This window comes from Lutra lutra, chromosome 1 (genome assembly GCF_902655055.1).
Source record: "Lutra lutra chromosome 1, mLutLut1.2, whole genome shotgun sequence".
Taxonomy (NCBI): domain Eukaryota; kingdom Metazoa; phylum Chordata; class Mammalia; order Carnivora; family Mustelidae; genus Lutra; species Lutra lutra.
Genome location: NC_062278.1, coordinates 111,260,551 through 111,280,555, shown reverse-complemented (window position 1 = coordinate 111,280,555; position 20,005 = coordinate 111,260,551). Strand labels below are relative to the sequence as shown.

The 20,005-nt window shown below is 45.3% G+C and overlaps 1 protein-coding gene across 1 annotated transcript; it reads left to right on the top strand.

Moving 5' to 3' along the window:
* The first annotated feature begins 15,478 nt into the window (after positions 1-15,478).
* RTP2 (receptor transporter protein 2) lies at positions 15,479-19,105 on the top strand. Its single transcript, XM_047697952.1, has 2 exons — positions 15,479-15,748; positions 18,589-19,105. The coding sequence occupies exons 1-2, from the start codon at positions 15,585-15,587 to the stop codon at positions 19,103-19,105; spliced, it is 681 nt and encodes a 226-aa protein (XP_047553908.1). The 5' UTR covers positions 15,479-15,584.
* The last annotated feature ends 900 nt before the right edge of the window (positions 19,106-20,005 follow it).

Sequence of the window (20,005 nt, the reverse complement as noted above, 5' to 3'; positions counted from 1 at the left end):
TCTTCTTCCCAGCCCACCCTGACTTGGGGTTTCACACACATCATTTTCTGATAGTACAACTGTGTCTCACCTCTCACTACTTCTACCTCGATCCCCTGTCTTCCACGGGAGTGGAGAAATGCATCACCTCCCCAACAATCCAGGCTGCAATCTGTGTATACACCATGCCCTCTACTTAGCATGTCCTTTTTCTCCTACTCTCCCTCAGCACTCCACCCCAGGAACTCCTTCAGGACCAACCATCCAGGAATTTCCTCAGCCGGAACCATCATGGGCATCGGTACAGGTCTGTTGAAGGATGGAGCTAGAGAGTGAGGGGTGATTAGGGTTCCAGTTGGTCTGATTGCTCTTCCGGGACCTACACATTTGAGGCAGTCTAGCAAACAGCCACAAGGTGGCAGGGCATACCGCACTCGAAGGCTCATGCCCTGCTTACTGGTTCCAGGGAAGCAGGAAGGTGTCTATGGTGTTAGTGCTATGTCTTCTAGTTGCCTTCCTGGGCCTTTGTGCCTGCTCCTTTCCTATAAGTCCCTTCTTCAGCTCAGCGAAACCATCCCATGGGATCGGCTGGTGGCCTCTAAGATGTGATTTGAGGTCCTGTGGCCCCCAAATCTCTCCTTTAGAGATCTACTTGGGTGTGTGAATTTCCACTCTGAAAGTCATTGCTTTGTTTCAAGTTTGCAGCTGTCCTGGGGTAAAAAAAGAGTTCGGGTCTCCATTCTCAGGCAAAAGCAAGTGATCCCTAATAGAACGCTGGAGGAAGAAGGGGCTTATGAGATGACAGTAGCAATAAATAGAACTGAACGTTCGGAATCTCCAGGGGCTGTCATTGCCAAGAGCTCTCCTAATCCTCACCACAACCTTGACCATGAAGGAAGAAAAGATTCAGAGCAGACAGCCTAAGAACACACGGGGGGTTAGTAAGTGACAAAGTTGGGGATGCAGCTCTTACCTTCCGACTTGCAGAGAGGGCCTCAGCTAGCACAGGGGCTACCTCTGTGTGTCGGCTGTTGAATTTACAAAAAGGGGCCCCTTTCTTCATGCACCCCAGTGCATGGCTTTTCCAACTACACAGCACAGTTAAGGAGAGAGTTTAGAATTTCAGAACTGGAAGGGCACCTGGGTGACTCAGTTAAACGTCTGTCATCAGCTCCGGTCATGATCTGGAGGTCTTAAGATGGAGCCTCACGTCTAGCTCCATGCTCCCTCTCCCTCTGTTCCTCCCCAACTAGTGCGAACACACTCGCTCTCTCAAATAAATAAATAACAACTTAAAAAAAAAAAAAAGAATTTCAGAGCTAGAATTCTCTCTGGGTCAAAATCCCAAACTCTGAATGTTAGAGAGGAAGCTCCCAGGTCATGTCACGCAGTTCTGCCTCTGCATCACAGTGTCGCCCTGAGCTCTGGATGCCTGGTACCAGGTGTGGACTGGCTGCACCCCGAGTATATTGCTCCTCCCCTTCCATGCTGAGGACCCGGGGTTGCCCCTTGAGCTTTCCTCTCTCGATCATATTCGGTAACCCTGAGTACATGACAGGGAGGGACATCATCCAAGCCCTGCTGGCCGGGGCCAGCGGCTCTGACCTTGATTGAAGGTCACTTGGCTTGGTCAGAAAGCTGCTTCCCCTGGGTCCTCAGTTTCTGACTATACATGAGAAGACTGCGCAGGTGAATCTCTAAGGCCCCTTCTAGAAACCATGACCCTGACTTTTCCAGCCTAAGTAACTGGGAGACAGTGATTGCTCTTGCTAGGGGTGTCCTGAGAATAGAAATCACTCATGGAGACAGCAGAAGGCAATAATTGCTGGAGGACCGCCTTTTCTCATCTGTTGTTTCCAGTGTTTTCTGCATCCACTGGATCAACATTCACAGACCCAGGATCTGGGGCTTCCAACATGCCTCCCAACATTTTTACTGTTCAGAAGGTGCTTAGGATGAAACACTAGTTATCACAAACTCCAGCCTACCTAACAGCTCACAAGGGACTCCGAGTTCCTATATATTTAACATTTGTAACTTGCAAATCTTTATGTTAAAAATAACATTATTTTATTTCAAAATTAATGTATGTTAAATGCACAAAAACTTGAAAAACTGTTCTGACAAAAATAATAATGCTAAATAACATTTCTTGAACATTCACAATGTTCCAGGAAGTTTTTTAAAATTTATGTTTAAATAATTATAGATTCACAGGAAGTTACAAAAATAGTACAGAGAAGTCCCTGCTTACCCCTGTGGTAATATCTTAGGTAACCACAGCACAGCATCAAAGCCAGGAAGTCAACACAGTTGCTACAATCTACTGATCTTATTCAGATTTCACCAGTTTTGCATGTCCTCCTGTGTGTGTGTGTGCACGCGCGTGTGTGTGTGTATGTGTGTGTGTGTAGTTCCATGTGATTTTATCTCATGTGTAGATCACGGATGCGTGTTACCCCTTCACAGTCTCTTAAGCCCTACCCCTCCCTTCAGCCCTACCCCCTGGCAACCACTGTTCTTCATCTGTATAATTTTGTCATTTAAGAATGTTCTAAGTCAGTCCAAGAAAGACAAATACCATATGATTTCACTCATATGTGGAATTTAAGAAACAAAACAGATGAACATGGGGAAGGGAAGGCAAAATAAAAGAAGATGAAAATTGAGAGGAAGGCAAACCAGAAGAGACACTGAACTCTACGAAGCCGACTGAGGGTTGCTGGATGAGAGGTGGGTGGGGGGATGGGGTAACTGGGTGATGGGTGTTAAGGGAGGGCATGTGATGTAATGAGCACTGGGTCTTATATGCAACTGATGAATCACTACATTTACCTCTGAAACTAGTATAAATAAATAAACAAACAAATAAATAGAAATGCTGGAGAACACACCTTGGCAAACAACAACAACAACAACAAAAACATTATACATATATAGAGGGGTGCCTGGGTGACTCAGCTGGTAAGCATTCTACTTTAGGTTTCAGCTCTGGTCATGATCTTGGGGTTCTGAGATTGAGCTCTGCATAGGGCTCCCCACTAAATGGGGAGTTTACTTCCTTTCTCTCTCTCCCTCTGCCCCTCCCCTGGCTCATGCACTCTTTCTCTCTCTCTAGAACAAATTAAGAACTCTTTAATAAAAAAAGAATATTAGGGGCACCTGGGTGGCTCAGTGGTTGAGCCTCTGCCTTCAGCTCGGGTCATGATCTCAGGGTCCTGGGATCGAGTCCCACATTGGGCTCTCTGCTCTGCAGGGAGCCTGCTTCCTCCTCTCTCTCTCTCTCTCTGCTTGCCTCTCTGCCCACTTGTGATCTCTCTCTCTGTCAAATAAATAAAACTTAAAAAAAAAAAGAATGTTATATACATGGAATATAATAATAGCAATATAATGGCATGATAATAGTAAATAGTAAATAACATGTATTGAACATTCACTACGGGCTGGGAATTTTTTCTAGCCCTATACAATTATGAGTTCATTGATCCCCTCAAAAACCCACTGCCATGATTTCTATCAATACCCCTACTTTCAGATGTGGAGTCTGAGATAGTCACCTAATTTTATTCAGACTATAACTGGCAGAGCTGAGATTAAATTCCATATCTTGCTCTATTAGCCTTTATTTATAATAGTATGCTACCTTTCTAAATAGATTCAATATAAATTTTTAAAAACTAAACACAGAAAAGTGTAATTCAACAGAAGCCTCAGAAGGTGTCAAATGATTGTGACCATACAGACCACATCTTCTCAAGACAATGCAATTAAGGAGAAAATCAATGATAAAATGGGGGCTTGAAAAATTTCATTTGTCTGTAAATTTTAAAACTTCTACCTCTAAACAACTTGTGGATCAGAGAAGAAGAAGACAGTTTTCCCAGCAAGGGAGCAAGTGTTCATGGACAGGAGGCCACGAGGTGAAGGTGTGATTGCTTCAAGACTGTAAACAAAGGAGATATATGGAGAGGCCTGGACCGAGTCCAGGAGGCAGGCAATGTTTTCCGGTCATCCCAGTAGCCTCAGAGCCTCACCTGACACTCTGCATTCGTGGAGTCAGTGACTGTTTAGTAATGGACGCCTTTTAAAAATAGTCCCCATGGTGGGTACTGCCTCGATTTTCCTGGATCCTGAGTCAGAAACTCAGAAATATTTGCGAAGGCTTTCTGGTTTTTACTGGAGTCACATTTAGAGAGCGTCATGGGTTACCAAAACATGACCTCACATCATAAATTCACTGCTTTTTCAACTTTTAACAGTTTCCTCCTTCTTTTTTTTATTTTAAGATTTTATTTATTTATTTGACAGAGAGAGAGAGAGAGAGAGAGAGATCACAAGTAGGTAGGGAGGCAGGCAAAGAGAGAGGGGGAAGCAGGCTCCCCGCTGAGCAGAGAGCCCGATGTGGGGCTTGATCCCAGGACCCTGAGATCATGACCTGAGCTGAAGGCAGAGGCTTAACCCACTGAGAAACCCAGGCACCCCTTTCCTCCTTCTTTTGATGAAAGATCGCTTTTTGCTTTTTTTTTTTTTAAGTTTATTTATTTGACATAGAGAGAGATAGCGAGAGAGGGAACACAAGCAGGGGGAGTGCGAGAGGGAGAAGCAGGCTTCTCACTGAGCAGGAAGCCCCGATTTGGGGCTCCATCCCAGGACTGGGGCTGGATCCCAGGACCCAGGGCTCAGATTCCAGGACCCAGGGCTCAATCCCAGGACTCTGGGATCATAACCTGAGCTAAAGGCAGATGCTTAACGCCTGAGCCACTCAGGTGCCCCAGAAGGATTGCTGCCTTGCAGTCACATAGGTGAACTCCGATGTGAGGCAGCTGGGGAGGTGTGCTGCTGGCCTCAGCTGGGTGCCCAGTACTAACACAGGCTCACAGAAAGGCTCTTTGTCTCATAAATCAGCATGTACCACCCTGGAAAGACACCGATGCTATAAGTCTTACAAATTATAGACACTGAAACATTAGGATCCATTCTTAATCAAATGCATTCCACAATCAAATAAATTCTAAATTTTTTATCCATAATAACTTGACACAAAAAATGAAGGGCAGGGAGAGGTGGGGTAAAGAGCATATGGAATTTTTGCTTCTTTGTTACTATATTTTTGTATTGCTTGAAATTTTACAATGAGTTTGTTACTTTTAAAACTGGATCTAGGGAAAAGCTCAGTGGATAAATGCATCCAGTCAGTGAGGTATGTTGTTTGGGTTCAAATCCTAGAACTGTCACTTAGTAACAATGCAACCACCAGTAAACGGCTTGGCCTTTCTGTGCTTCATTTCCTCACCTGTAAAATGGGGATAGTAATTATAGTACGGACCTCATAGTGTTCTTGTGTGCCAAAAGGCATGAATATTCGTAAAGTATTTAGAAATACACACGAAGTAAAGTCAGTGTTCTATCACTATTCTTTTTTATTATAATAAAATTTTATTAGGATTTTCTTCCCAATGAATTTTTAAGATGAGGAAATAATCTGCCGTTTCCTTGCCCAGTTCCTGGGGCCTCCAGAAGTGCATTGCAGTTTCTGCTACTTCTTGCATCATACATCTCTTGGAAGAATGACCTGGGCTCCCATGTGGAAACAGCAGCTACCTGTGAGCTTGGTGTCGTACTCTGACCAGTTTCCATCAGTAGGTCCCGTTGGACACTGAAACCATTCTGGACTGAATCTTAGAGTTTCTTAACCCTCTTGGATTTGCTTAATTGCCTTTGAAAGGAGTGAGACAGATTAAGTAACTGTTATACATCTGGCAATGGCAGTTTCTACTGTATCATAGAATGTACTCTTGAGTATATTATTTGTTAAGTTCTTTTTAAACACCCTCTTTCCCCTGCCTACCAGCATGAATCCACATTAAGATTTTTGTGTGCTGGGGCGCCTGCATGGCTCAGTCGTTAAGTGTCTGCCTTCAGCTCAGGTCATGATCCCAGAGTCCTAGAATTGAGTCCTGTCAGGTTCCATGCTCAGCAGGGAGTCTGCTTCTCCCTCTCCCTCTGCCTGCCGCACTATGTACCTGTGCTCTCTCTATCTCCCTGTCAAATAAATAAATTAAAAAAAAAATCTTTGGGAAAAAAAAAAAAGATTTTCCTGTGCCTCTGTATCATCTTTTTAAAACGAAGTGGAAGCCTTAAGGCAATTTGATGGCTATCTCCTGAGAGGGTCTGTGTTCCTTTGACAAATGCCACCTTAGAAATAACAGTTACTCATTCCTTGTTCATAGGAACTTCATCTGGGAAAATGGTCCGTAGAAGTTTCATTGACAAAATGAGGTCATTAAAGACATGTAATACTCAGATTTGGAGTATTCAATGCTTTCCGGTATAAGCAATATAGATTGTTTATTTCTTCATTTGCTTAGCACTTAATCCAGTAGGTCTCAGTTGGCTGGGCACAACAGAATACTCTATGGTCCAATGGAGTGAAGCTTCTTGTCACCCTCCTGCAGAGGGCTCTGGGTTTGCAAGAAGCTAAGTAGATCAGAACCTAGAGCCAGAGTGTCACGAGAACAGTACTGGACACACCAGCCAATTTATGGAGAAAAGGGAGAAAGAGCGCGAGGGCTTGGAATACCTGATTACCAACAGGCAAATCTGCTCACATGCTTCAGTCTTAAAACAGTTCTGTCATTCCGTATCTCCTCTAAGACAAAATCCTAACTCTTCACACGGTGTTGAAGGATCTTTCATAGACAGTAACTGGAAAAGATACCTGCGTTCCTGCGTTTATAGAGACATTATTTACAATACCTAAAACCTAAGTGTCCATCAAGTAGATGAATGGCTAAGGAAGTCGTGGTGTGTAAATATATTATTCAGCCATTAAAAAAAAATAAGGAAATCCTGCCGTTTACAACAACATGGGGGGATGTTGAGGGCATTATGCTAAGTGAAATAAGACAGACAGACAAAAACAAATATTATATAATCTCACTTACATGTGGATCTTAAAAAATAAAAAAGCTCCCAACAGATACCAAAAAACAGACTTATAGAAAAAGGGATCAGATGTGTGATTACCAGAGGCAGGGGGAGGGGGAAGGAGACTAGGAGAAAAATGGGCAAAAGGTGCAAACTTGCAGGCAGAAGAGAAATAAGCACTAGGGATGGATGGGACAGCATGTGGCTACAGCTAACCCTGCTGGATAATGCATAGGAAAGTTGTGAAGAGAGAAAATCCTAAGAGTTCTCATTACAAGGAGAAGAAATTTCCTTTTCTTCTTTTGCTTTCTCATTTTATTGTATCTGTATGAGATGATGGATGCTGACTCAACTTACAGAGGTGATTATTTCACACTATACACAAGTCAAAGTGTCGTGCTGTACACCTAAACTTCTACAGTAATGGAGAGCGATTATATCTAGAAAAAATAAAAATAATAAAATGGTTTTTTTTTTTAAAGATTTTATTTATTTATTTGACAGGCAGAGATCACAAGTAGGCAGAGAGGCAGGCAGAGAGAGAGAGGTGGAAGCAGACTCCATGCTGAGCAGAGACCCCGATGCGGGGCTCGATCCCAGGACCCTGGGACCATGACCTGAGCCGAAGGCAGAGGCTTTAACCCACTGAGCCACCCAGGCGCCCCTAATAAAATGTTTTTAAAAAGTCCTTCACAGGGGCGCCTGGGTGGCTCAGCGGGTTGAGCCGCTGCCTTCGGCTCGGGTCATGATCTCAGGGTCCTGGGATCGAGCCCCGCATCGGGCTCTCTGCTCAGTGGGGAGCCTGCTTCTTCCTCTCTCTCTGCCTGCCTCTCTGACTACTTGTGATCTCTCTCTGTCAAATGAATAAATAAAATCTTAAAAAAAAAAAAAGTCCTTCACAATCCCAGCCCCACACACCTCTCAGGCCTCAACCTGTATCACTCCTCTCTGTGATGCCCATGTACTAGATGATTCAGGGTGTCCAGAATGATTCTATATTATTTTATTCTTGAATTCTTTGCTGAGCGTTCCTGCTGCTTAGGATACATTTACTCCCTGCCTCTGTTTAACTGCAATGGCTGGTTCTTCAAGCCTTTATTCATGCAGCATTCCTTCTGGAAGCCTCTTTTAAATATGTGTGGTGCACGTGTTTATCCAAATACATTGTGCACTCAGAGGAAACCCTTGGTAGTGCCGTAAAAGCGGAAAGATAAATGTAAAATCTTTAATATGAAGGCAAGATGAGAAAGGATTTCATAAATATGAGGTCGAATTGGATACATTCCAAAAGAGGTGTTTCAAGAGCACATGTCTTTGTCTTACCTTTTCTTTGGTCTATAATGTTGTTGGTAGTTTGCCCCACATTAAAAGCCAAGAGCTCTGGGTGCTACACTTGCAAGATTCTCAATAGCAATGCTAGAAGGTCTATGTCCATTCTAGACCATGATAACCAGGTGGGGTTTAGGCAGCAAGGACTCCCGTAGATAAACCTTGAACGTGTCAGTGTGCGTTTGCCATTACAGACAAGGAGTGGGAAAGGCCCTCATACATCACCAGGGGACACACTGCATTTTCTGAGCATCTTTCCTTCCCCTCAGTAACCAAATGCTGGGACCAACGAAAAAATCGGTAACTGGAAGCATTTGCCAGGTAAGAATTACAAGTTAAAATTCTGAAGCCTTTATAGTACAATAAATTAAACAAACTACATGTGAATATCAACTTGACATAACAGCTTGGTTTTCTCAGATTTTAGCATCTTCCAAACTGTGCCTCTGATCTCCCCACAAAGCTGTTCCTCCTTCTTCCTCCCTCCGTGATAGCCCCTCAGGTGCCCAGGTCATCCTTGACCCTTCCGTCTCTCTCACATACTCCATATCCAATCTTCGGTACATCCTGTTACAATATGTACAGAATCTGGCCCTCTCACCAGAGTCCAACCCCACCGCTCTGTCCCCAGGGCTGTCAATCTGTCTTCTCTTATATTGAAAGAACATCCTAATTTCCTCCCCTGCATCCTTGCTTGTCCCCTGCAGTCTACTCCTAGATTGGCATATGGATGATTCTACTCAAATCTAAGTTCCATCCTGTTACTCTGCTGATCCAAGTCTTCTTGCCAGCTCTTGTGAAAACCTAGCAGGCCATGTGCCAGCTGGCTCTTGCCTGATGTTCTGTGGTTGGTCTCTCCAACTCCTACGCTGGCTTATGAGCAAGCCACTGGGCCACGGTGGCCTGCCCACTGTTCCCCTGGATACACAGGGGTGCTCCCACTGAGGCGCTGTGAGAGGCTGAGACATGGCCCCTGAAGACAGTCATGTCCTATCCCTGAAACCTGTGGATGTTACCTTACATAGCAAAATGGTCTTTACAGATGTGATTACAGTAAGAATCTTGAGACAGGGAGATTTTTCTGGATGATTGGTAGGGGATGGTTAAATACAATCACATATATAAGAGGGAGGCAGAGGGAAATTTTATGACACACAGAGAAAGCAATGTGAAGACAGACCAGAGAGAGATTCCAGGATGCTGACCTCGAAGACCAGAGTGATAAGGCCACAAGCTAAGGAGTGAGTCTTCTCTAGGGCTTCTGGAAGGAATGTGGCTCTGCACCTTGGTTCTGGCCTAGTGATACTGATTTTAGACTTCTGGCCTCTTGAACTGTGAGACAATAAATTTCTGTTATTTTAAGCCATGAAATCTGTGGTAAATTTGTGCAGTGGCTTCAGGAAATAAGCACAGGGACTTTGCACTTGCTGTCTGCCCCACCTGGAGTGCCTTTTTGCCCATTGGTAGGACACCCTTTCTTATCTCTTTGGTGCTTTTCTCAAATATGGCTTTCGTTTGAGACCTTTTCTTCCAATACTGTCTAAACTGTAATCCTCTCTCATCCCCTCCATCCATACACTCTCGATCTCCCTCTCCTGTTGACTTTTTTTAAAAATTCTGTCCTATTAGCATCTACTACAGTATTATTTTATTGTTTATCTCTCTCCGTAGAATGTAGCACCATGAAGGAAGGGATTTCTGTCTTTTTTGCACCGTGTTATCCCCAGCACCTAGGAAAGGAGGGAGACCTAGCAAGTACTCAATAGTTATTGAATGTTGAATGAATAAATAAAACCAGAGCACACAATTTGTCGTAGAAGTGATTAAATCACCAAGGCGTAAATAACGCATTACTCCTCACTTGAAATAAAGTGATTTGAGTGTATATAATCAGTGGGGCATACAAAAAATTAATGATCTAACCTAATTATTAATTATTTAGTGCTTTTATAGTCAGTGCTAATGGTAGTATCCAGTGCTAATGAACTCTTAGTTGACAGACAAAACAATTATTTATATTAATTTAAATAACTTATAGCATCATTTTATAAGAAGAAAAGGCTGAAATTATAGTTGGGATAAAAATACTTTTCAACAATGTTAAAACCCCATTGGAAAATATCAGTATGAACTTACAACTTAATGAAATATATCTTTTCAAGCTCATCTCCTTAAATGGTTTGTGAATAACATCACCCCTAGCACATGACTGATCTGCAGCCCCAGCATACAGATTATGGTTTCTGATATTTCTTAAAAGGGTGCCCAATATATCTGATATGTCTGAGGGAAGTAAGACGTCTATTTAAAAATTAGATACCCTCCTTGAAGGTAAGTTTGGGTAGATTTAGGGTTTCTCCCCTCTTTTTGATAACTGGCATTATGTCGAGATTATAGTGACAGAAAACATGATATCCTAGACTAGACTTATGACTGTAAACATAATTCCAAGAAGCTAGAAGTGCTGGAATTCCCCATCAGTCCCAGAATTTGAGGGGAAACTTCATGGAAAGATCATGTGTTAATGTTTCCCTCTCTGCACTAACATTCATGTTAGCACATCATGAATATTAAACAAATCTTTGCCGCTATGGACTGAATGAAATCACAACACCTACTGTACTTCTATAATGTGCCTATAATGTGCTATTGGGTCTGTGGAGACTTATTATATGGTTCTTATGTTTTTAGAATTCACAGTCAGCCTCCAAGGTAAAGGATACACACAGTAAAGTCTTGCCTCTACTCACTCATTAAACAAGATTTTAGGGGCACCTGGGTGGCTCAGTGGGTTAAGCCTCTGCCTTTGGCTCAGGTCATGATCTCTGGGTCCTGGGATTGAGCTCCACGCTGGGCTCTCTGCTCAGCAGGAGCCTGCTTCCCCCATCCCCCGCCCCGCCTGCCTCTCTGCCTGCTTGTGATCTCTCTCTCTCTGTCAAATAAATAAATAAAATCTTTTTTTTTAAACCATGATTTTACTTAGCACCTACTATGAGTTTCAGGTTTTGATACTCACTGGAGAAAACATACAAGATGAATAAGACAGTCTTGTGGAGGGAATGTACTGATATTGCGGCAGGGGCTTGAGAAGAAGTGCATTCGAGATCCTGGGACATTTACCAAGAGCTTACTATTACAAGATACTGTGTCTCATAATTTCTTTCTTTGACCTTCCTTTGCTCATCCAACTAAAACCTCTCTCAGGGTAAGGACATGATGGTTTCTCTAGGCCTCTTTAATGTTCAGAAGGGCCACTGCTAGACTCTGATACTTTGGGACAATCTGAGGAAAGGGGAAAGGCAGAGGTAGTATCCATTTTCTTTATATTGTGTCATGGGTCATGTATACAGGGGAGTAATAAAACATACACATACAATTTGAAGGATAATAATGCACCAAAAACTTGCATAGCACACACCAGGTCAGAGAAATCTTTGCCAGCCCCCTAGAAACCCTCCCATCCCCAATACATAATAATCCCCTATTACAGTCACCTTTCCCTGTCTGCACAGAGACAATTACTATCTTGACATGGTGACAATCGCTTTCTCGGTTTTTAAAAAATATATGTCATATCCGTAACTACCCTGCACCATAGAACCAGTTCAGCTACCTTGTTTTAGGAGGGTGCCCATTATTCAGGAGGGTCCTGTGATGGATTTTATTGTTGTTCATAATATTCAGGGCCACCCCATAAAGCAACCCCTACCACCTCACCTTTGGCAAGATATATTTCCCTGTGCCATTGCAGGCTTGGCTGTGTCACTTGCTTTGGCCAATGGAATGTGAGGAAAAGTGACGAATGTCATTTTAGAAGGCAAGTTTTAACAGCTGATATAAGCTTCCCCAGGCTTCCTCATCACTCTGTCATGATGCCTGGAATTGTCCCAGGGAGGAGCTCTAGTTATTTACGTGTGTGTGTGTGTGTGTGTGTGTGTGTGTGTGTGTGTGAGTGTGTGTGTGTGTTGAGCCTCAGCTCACCAGAAACCAGCAGGTTCACTGAGAATAGCTAAGGAACTCTGATGGAGGCCTTCAACCTCTTGGACAGAATTCAGCATAGGCTTTATCTACTGAAAGTCTCTCCAGACCCTCCGACTTTGACTGTCTCTTCTCAGCAGAGAATTCTGTATTCTTCTTTCCTAACCACTAACTCACTTAGTCGACCCCCATCCTCTTTTTTTTTTTTTCCCTAGCAGGGAGCACTCTTTTTTGTTTATGTACTTCCCTTACATAGTGTAACAATTCTTCATGAAATTTTTGCCTAGGAAAATAAGGTTCTGAAAAAAGTGACAGTAGATATGGTCGCCTTTAATACAGACTTCGGGGTATCTACAGCATGGCCCATAGAATTTGGACCCTTGAATACCAGCAGGAAAAGGATCTAGGCTGCCTGCAGTTATTCTGATTGGCGCCAACTGATAAAAGCGTGACTTGAAATACTTCCCAGAAGCAGTTTCACTGTATGTCCTGAGAGCTGTTCCAACCGTGTGACCGCTCCCAGGATTCAGAGTCCACCTCCGCTCAAAGAGTAGAGCCTGGGCCGGGCTGCCTCCAAGTGCCACATCCTGGGGATGGAGAGGCCTTCTTAACCACCCTTGAAAAAGATTCCCTGGGAACCTGGCATTTGTCCTGGAGCACCTTCCATGGATCTTTGAATTGCAGAGAGCTGGGGGAAGACTGGACATAGTTTGCATTTCCTCTGGATTTGCTTCTTATCCGGAACCACTAACTCACTTTTTTTTTCTTTATTATGTTCAATTATCCTACATAATTGTACTAACTCACTTTTATTTCACTTTCTTTTTTTTCTTCTTGGGCCCTCAAACACCTCTAGAACAACAACACATTCCCATCAGTAACAACGGTGGCCAATGACAGGGGTTCTTCCCTGGGCCTGGAGTGGGTAGAAGGGATATATCCCCCCTCAAGACCATGCACTGAAACCTGTGGGGATAAGGGTTACATACAGTTTTCAAAAGCCTTCAAGTGATACTTACCCACACCCCCAAGTCTTTATTACCTTCAAATTCCAGACTCTACAATGCCATCCCTTGTATTATTTGAGTAAGTAACATTTGAGTAATGAACACTTTACAAAAGTATTTATTACTATTTATCAACCCATATTCCAAATTGGAGAGGAGACTAGATATTTTATCCTTCTCCTTTTTGCCGATTTTGTTTGCACAATACAGGTGCATAGTAATTTATTTTATAAACGAATAAAATTTCCTTTATTAAAAAATACTATCTAGATTAAAAAGACAGCAGTGATGTATAATGAAATGGCCAGTATGTGAGATGGCCACAGCTGCACACATTTTTACATTAGTGAGCTCCTAATTTGTGGCTTCTGGTACAACTCAGTGCCATCACAGAAAACTGAGGTAGTCTGTTCATTGGGTTGGATCATAAGCACATTTTTTTCTTGAAAAGAAACAGGGTTGTTGCACAGAAAGATGAATTATATTGGTCTTTGCTTAGAGGGTTCCCACTCTAAATTACACCTGATGTAAATTACACACCTAAGGGGATTGCATCATTTGGGTAAAAACAAACAGATAAACCCTGACAATTTCCACCCTCTATCTTTTTTTGGTTTTCCTTCTTTGTCATTTGTTTTCAGATTCATTCTGGATGTGGCTCCAGACTTGGCCTTAAACTCCTCAAGTCATTCAATTCCAGGGAACCCACATGTCCCCCATCTCACCTGGGCTGGTAGTTGACCCCAGGGAGGTATGAGCAGCCCAGTCCTGAGCCCAGTATGAGAAGCCAAGTTAATTTCCCATTTCTGAATCTCAGGTGTCTGCATTCAACAGCAAGAGATAAAGAAGTCAATGAAGAAACCATATTTTTAGAAAACGTCTCTTCTAGAGCTCTTGGTCAAGGGCTCTAAGACATAGTTTTGTCCTTTCTGACATTCTCACCATAAAGCTAGTGGAGAACGTTTCCCCATTCTAAGAGATGATGCAGTGGTGTTGTCCTTGACCTCACCCCATGCAAAAACCACTTGGAGACAAATGCCAAGACTGGAACTCAACACTGAAAAGTCTCTTCCAGCTCCAATGAACCTCTTTCATGCTGCATGTTGTTCCTCTGTGTGCCTCCATCTTTCCAGGGATCTGGTTTCCAGGTTAAAGAATCAGGGCGGATTATGGCTGGAAGAGACTGTAGATACTCTCTAGCCAGGCTCTCCTGTGCAGGTGGGAAGATGGAAGTCCGCTGAGGGAAACTACTGGGTTCTGAGGCCAAGCAGATTTGCTCAGAGCCTGGACAAAGTGCCAAACAACCTGGTTATTTTCCTGCCCTGGCTGCCTCCCTCTGCTGTCTGTGCCTTCAAGTGGATTATGCAAATCTGGAGTCAGGTTCCCTCCTAGTCTCTAAAGTATTTAAATCAAGCATTAGGGAACTGTGGGTGCTCCATTGCCTGGCCTCTCTCAGCAGCAGCTGAGATAGCAGAAACCTGCAGCACAGAACAAACTTGTTCTTCCAGCAACTTCTTCTGTATGGCCTGGGACCAGAAACCAAATGCAAACTCTAACAATTCTAAAACTCTAGGAATCTGAAATGTTATCATTGTGCTTTTTACAGCATGTCAGATTGTATTCTATCTCACAACTTGCTTGAGATCTTTTTGAGCAAGGGCATCTTACTCCTATCTCAATCCCTACGTGTTAAGAGCTCAGTAGTACTCTGATAAATGAACAAATGAGTTTGGTTTTGGAAGGCCTGGATCTGAGTCTTGGATGAGGCTCTTAGAGCCATGTAAACCTCAGTTTCTGGATCTGAAAGGAGGGGGAGTTAATTCCCACTTTGGCCAGCACACAGGTCAAGCAATTGATGAATTGTAAATAGCGAATGATGGTCCCCACACATCAGGAGGTGTGTGAGCTGCAGGCTCTGCATTTCCTCAGCCCTTGCTTCTCTTTGGCTCCTTACGGTGTCATAGTCACTATAGCACACAATGCACAAGATACTTGGAAGGGCAGTGGGGTGAAGCAGTAGGGGAAGCAGGAGGGGGAGACCCCTGAATGCCTGGGTGGCTGTGATCTGGGTCTGAGCCTCCCACCCTGCCCCTTCCACCCAACCCTGCCTTCCCAGCCCAGCTCCGGTCCCTGGAGCTCTCTCCTGGGACTTCCCTCCTCCCCAGGCCTGGCTCTTGGCTCCCAGCCCAGCTACCATGGAAACAGGTGCCAGGGTGACAAAGGATAGTGCTGGGTCCTGTTTCCTCCTAGTCCTGTTGATGAGGATTTTCAGACCACAGACACTGAACTGCTCTGCATCGATCTGGGCTCTTTCTGTGTGCTCACTCAGGCTGAATTCAAGTTTCCCTCCCTACCACCAGGACCATGTCTACCAGCCTGACCACTTGTGAGTGGAAGAAAGTCTTCTATGAGAAGATGGAGGTGGCCAAGCCAGCTGATAGCTGGGAACTCATCATAGATCCCAACCTCAAGCCCAATGAGCTGGCCCTGGGCTGGAAGCAGTACCTGGAACAGCATGCCTCGGGCAGGTGAGCAGCCCAGGTGGGAGGGGCCTGCAGGGAGCCTTGGGGGCATCTTCCAAGGGGAGGCAGAGAGATCCATGGAGCCTGGTCCTAAGGTCAGCTCTGGTTAGAGGATAGAGAAGGAACTTCCAAGGGGGTCAAAGAGGCCTAGGTTCTAATCCCAGCTGTACCACTGACTCCCCGGGTGACCTTGGCAAGTTGTTTTCTGTCTCTGGGTCTTGGTTTTCTACTAAACAAAGAGCTAAAATGTCTTTACAATCTCTGACATTTTAGATGTTTTCACATTTTCATAATCTCTTAAAGAATAATGGGGACTGAGGGGAAGAGGCCATGAGGTCCACTAAGAAAACCTTTAGCTTAGGGTTGCGGCCTATGCTCTGCTCCTAGGTCTGTTTAGTCAACTTTGTCTAATTTGACCTGAGTACCTTTGTCCACCTGCTATGTTCTAGAAACTGCCTTTATGGCTAACTAATTCTATGAACTGGCAAAAAGTCCCTTTCCCTTTCCCCCAATTTTCACATTCACAAAACCAGAAAGTTGGCCTTAGGTGATCAGTTAAAACCATTCCAGCTCTATTGTCTATGGGTCTGCAACAAAAAGACTTAGCTTGGGACACAATTTCCCTTAGGTCCTTAAAGTCCAGGGACCTATACCTCATATGAATCTCATGCTTTCCATAGTGCAAGGAGTCCTTGAGGCTAAGGGGACATATCCATCTGAAGCCCACATGCCTCTCCTTCTTCTAGACTGTGATTTGGGATCAGAACCACAGAATTCCCTGCCCAAGCTGCTTCAAACTCACTTTCAGGGCCTATGTAGTCCTCTTCCCCAAGTCCACTGATTCAGGGAAAGATGGTACCCCTAGGCCCTCAGGGAGGGGATGTGGATACACAGAACTTGGACACAAAGAGTGGGTTATTCATGCATGTTTTTATGGTGAGGCATGCTGATGGGGGTGGCACTAGGGGGTAGGCTGTGGGTGGGGAGCTTCTGTTTGTACTCTTGTTCTAAGACCTATCAATGTTAGAATGAACTTGTCTTTGGGACAAAAGACAGAGAGGCAGAGGTTGGTTGGTTTATTTCAATTCACATCAATTCCGGAAACATTATTGTGCACCTGTTATACACTGGGTCCTGGCTTTGTCTCTGGCTGGCTGTGGATAGTTTTCTTTCTCTCTGCTTCTGTTTCATCACAATAAAATGAGGTTGACTAGATGATCTTTAAGGTCCCCTTGCACTAGATCTGCTGTTTAGAAATTGAAGATCTGAGATCTAGCTTGAGGGAGAAGAAACAACTCTGCATTGGTTTGATTTAAAAGCTGTAAAAGAAGGAGACAGAACACATGAAGCTCCTGAGCTGGCTGTTGCAACGGGCTGGGAATTTGGGCCCAGGAGCCCAGGGGCCTGGGGGATTAGGGGCTGAGCTCCACGGGCTTGTGGCTGCTCCTTGCCTCAAGTCTCCGCTGGTCCTGTTCCTGGCTGGTGACCTGTGGCTCCCAGCTGGCCTCAGGCAGGCTTTCAGAACTGCGGCTCTTATGTTACTCTATGCACAGACTCACTCTCCTTGTAAGTCTCCTTGTAAGCTTAATCCTGGTGCCCCACAGCTCTGGCCCAGCATGAGTGGGGACCAATCAGGCTGTTTCACTGGCCAGCCTGGCCTTGGGCTATACTGAAAGTGTTCTGTGCTTATGTTGTCCGTGGGATCCAGGCCTCAGGGTCAGGTTTGGCTTCATCTCTACTCCATAGCCTGGACTGTGTGGTGGTTGGCATAACATAGGTGCTAAGTGGTGTCTGTTGCACTGAATGGAGTTCCTCATCAGAAGTCCTTTGGGCCCTTATACAGGGGACCCAGAGAGAGTCATCAGTGAGGCCAGACCCAGTAGATGCTCGACTGTAAAGCAGTTCTAACAGGTTCTGGAAGAGGTTCCTCTCAGGAAGGAAGGGACTGTCCTGGAGGTAATGAGTGTTCCATCACTGAAGGTGAACAAGGGACACTTGAGGGAGTGGGGCTTGGCTATGAGACCTAGACCACTTCCTCCCACTATGCTTAAGGCTGGGACTCAAGGGGACCCACTTTGTCTCAAGTGTGTCCTGTGTGTATGTAAGTGTGCCCCTGTGCATGTGTGTGGAGGAGGCTGAAGACTAGCATCCATTTTTCCAGTCTCTATGGCAAGGCTAGGGTGGGGTCTAGGGATGACTTGTCAAGGGGTAAGAGGGTGTTCTTTGTGAAGGTACAGGGACCAAACTTTATAGTCCTCCCCCTGTTGGTCCATCACCCATCCATCGGTCCATCACCCTTCCACCAGTCCATCTGGTGGATTCTTGGAGGTTACTCTCTGAATTATCCTTGGTGGTCCATGCTCAAGTCATTGGAGGCATCTCCTTTCCTCCCCAGAGCAGGCAGGATGCATGAGTGAGACAGGTAGAGGCAGGGGAGGTCTGAGTGAAAGAAGCCTTATTGGACACCATAATCCTGCAATTCACAGATGAAAAATAAGGCTCAGATTTGGGGGGTAAGCCCTATGCAGGTACAGGTGCATGTCCCGAGTTCATTAGGCTTAAGGGGAGCTGAGGCCACAGGAAGGTGTGCAGGGGGAAGGCTGGAGAGACTGCTAGAAGCCAGATGGCTCCAGTGCCAGGCTCCTGAGGACACTGCTCGAGTCCCAGGGGAGCTCACTGGGAGGAGACAGAGCGTATGGAGCGCTAAGGAACCCAAGGGACAGCCAACAAACAGCCTTTACCTCTAGGCACAGGCACACAGGACTCATTCTTTCTGGGCTCCTCCAGGGCAGGCTGTCGCTGGGAGGGAGGCGGACGCTCTCCATCCTTCCCTCCCCTCCCCGCAGGTTCCACTGCTCCTGGTGCTGGCACACCTGGCAGTCGGCCAACGTGGTCATCCTCTTCCACATGTACCTGGACCGCGCCCAGCGGGCGGGCTCGGTGCGCATGCGCGTCTTCAAGCAGCTATGCCACCAGTGCGGAACCGCGCGGCTGGACGAGTCGAGCATGCTGGAGGAGAACATCGAGGGCCTGGTGGACAACCTCATCACCAGCCTGCGCGAGCAGTGCTACGATGAAGATGGCGGCCAGTACCGCATCCACGTGGCCAGCCGCCCCGACGGGGGTCCGCACCGCAGCGAGTTCTGTGAGGCCTGCCAGGAGGGCATCGTGCACTGGAAGCCCAGCGAGAAGCTGCTGGAGGAGGAGGCGACCACCTACACCTTCTCAGGGGCCTCCAAGCCAAGCACCCAGGAGGGTTCGGGCTTTAACTTCTTCTCCCTTCGCTGGTGCCTCATCGGGGCCTCCCTTTGCCTGCTCATTGTCTACCTGCAGTTCTCCTTCCGTGGCTCTTCCTTCCTTTAGTGGAGCCGCACATGTGGGCTGGGAGTGGGGGAAACCCTTCTGGTTGTGATTCTTCTGCAGTCAATATATGCTCTGGACAGCTCTCTCTTGGCCTCAGTTTATTCCTCTGCACAATGGGAGGTTTGCTTTCGGGGATATATAATGTTCCTTCCATTAAAATTTACAGAGGGGGGGGCTCTAAGGAGGATTTAGGCTTCGTGGTAGTAGTAAACCCACGGGGAGGTCTCTTCTCCCTCCACTTCCTCCGCCCCCATCTCTACCCCACCTTTCGCTCCATTTCCATCTCCCACACCCCATTGGGACCCTAGTAGGTCCTCTCATGCCCTGGCCTCATCTCAGGTTCATGTTCAGCCTCTGACCTGCCACTGTTCCCCTTGGAGTAGCAGTGATCCCTCCCATACATCAATACTCAGTGCATCTTGATTTAGTCCCTCTTTTGGAGAGTCTGCTCCCACCATTCTGAAAGTTGCAGATTTCGACTTTGGTGCTAGAGCTGCACTGTCCACTTTGGTAGTCACTAGTTTTATGAGACTATTTACATTTCAATTAAAATGAAATAAAATTACAAATTCATTTCCTCAGTTGCACCAGCCACATATCAAGTGCTCCGTAGCCATGTGTGGTGAGAGGCTGCCATATTGAGCTATGTAGACCTAGAACATCATCACAGAAATTTCTACAGGACAGCACTAGTCTAGAGCTTGAAAGTCTCACTTCAATGTATGTGAATTCACAAAAATTAGAGGGGGGCATGGGTTTAAAGGATGTATCATGGAGCCTTCTAGGGACGGGGACAGGTAGGGATGTGATGTGTTAGAGATACACAAATAAATTTGTAATCTCTGTGTTTTTGGCTGTCAGTGGATTGGGATTTGTGGTTCCCAGTCTTGTCTAAACTTA

Excerpts from the sequence above, each read along its gene's own strand:
- RTP2 (XM_047697952.1), top strand. The coding sequence starts at position 15,585 with ATGTCTACCAGCCTGACCACTTGTGAGTGGAAGAAAGTCTTCTATGAG. Across the intron at positions 15,749-18,588 it reads GAACAGCATGCCTCGGGCAG|GTTCCACTGCTCCTGGTGCT; the intron begins GTGAGCAGCCCA and ends CCCTCCCCGCAG.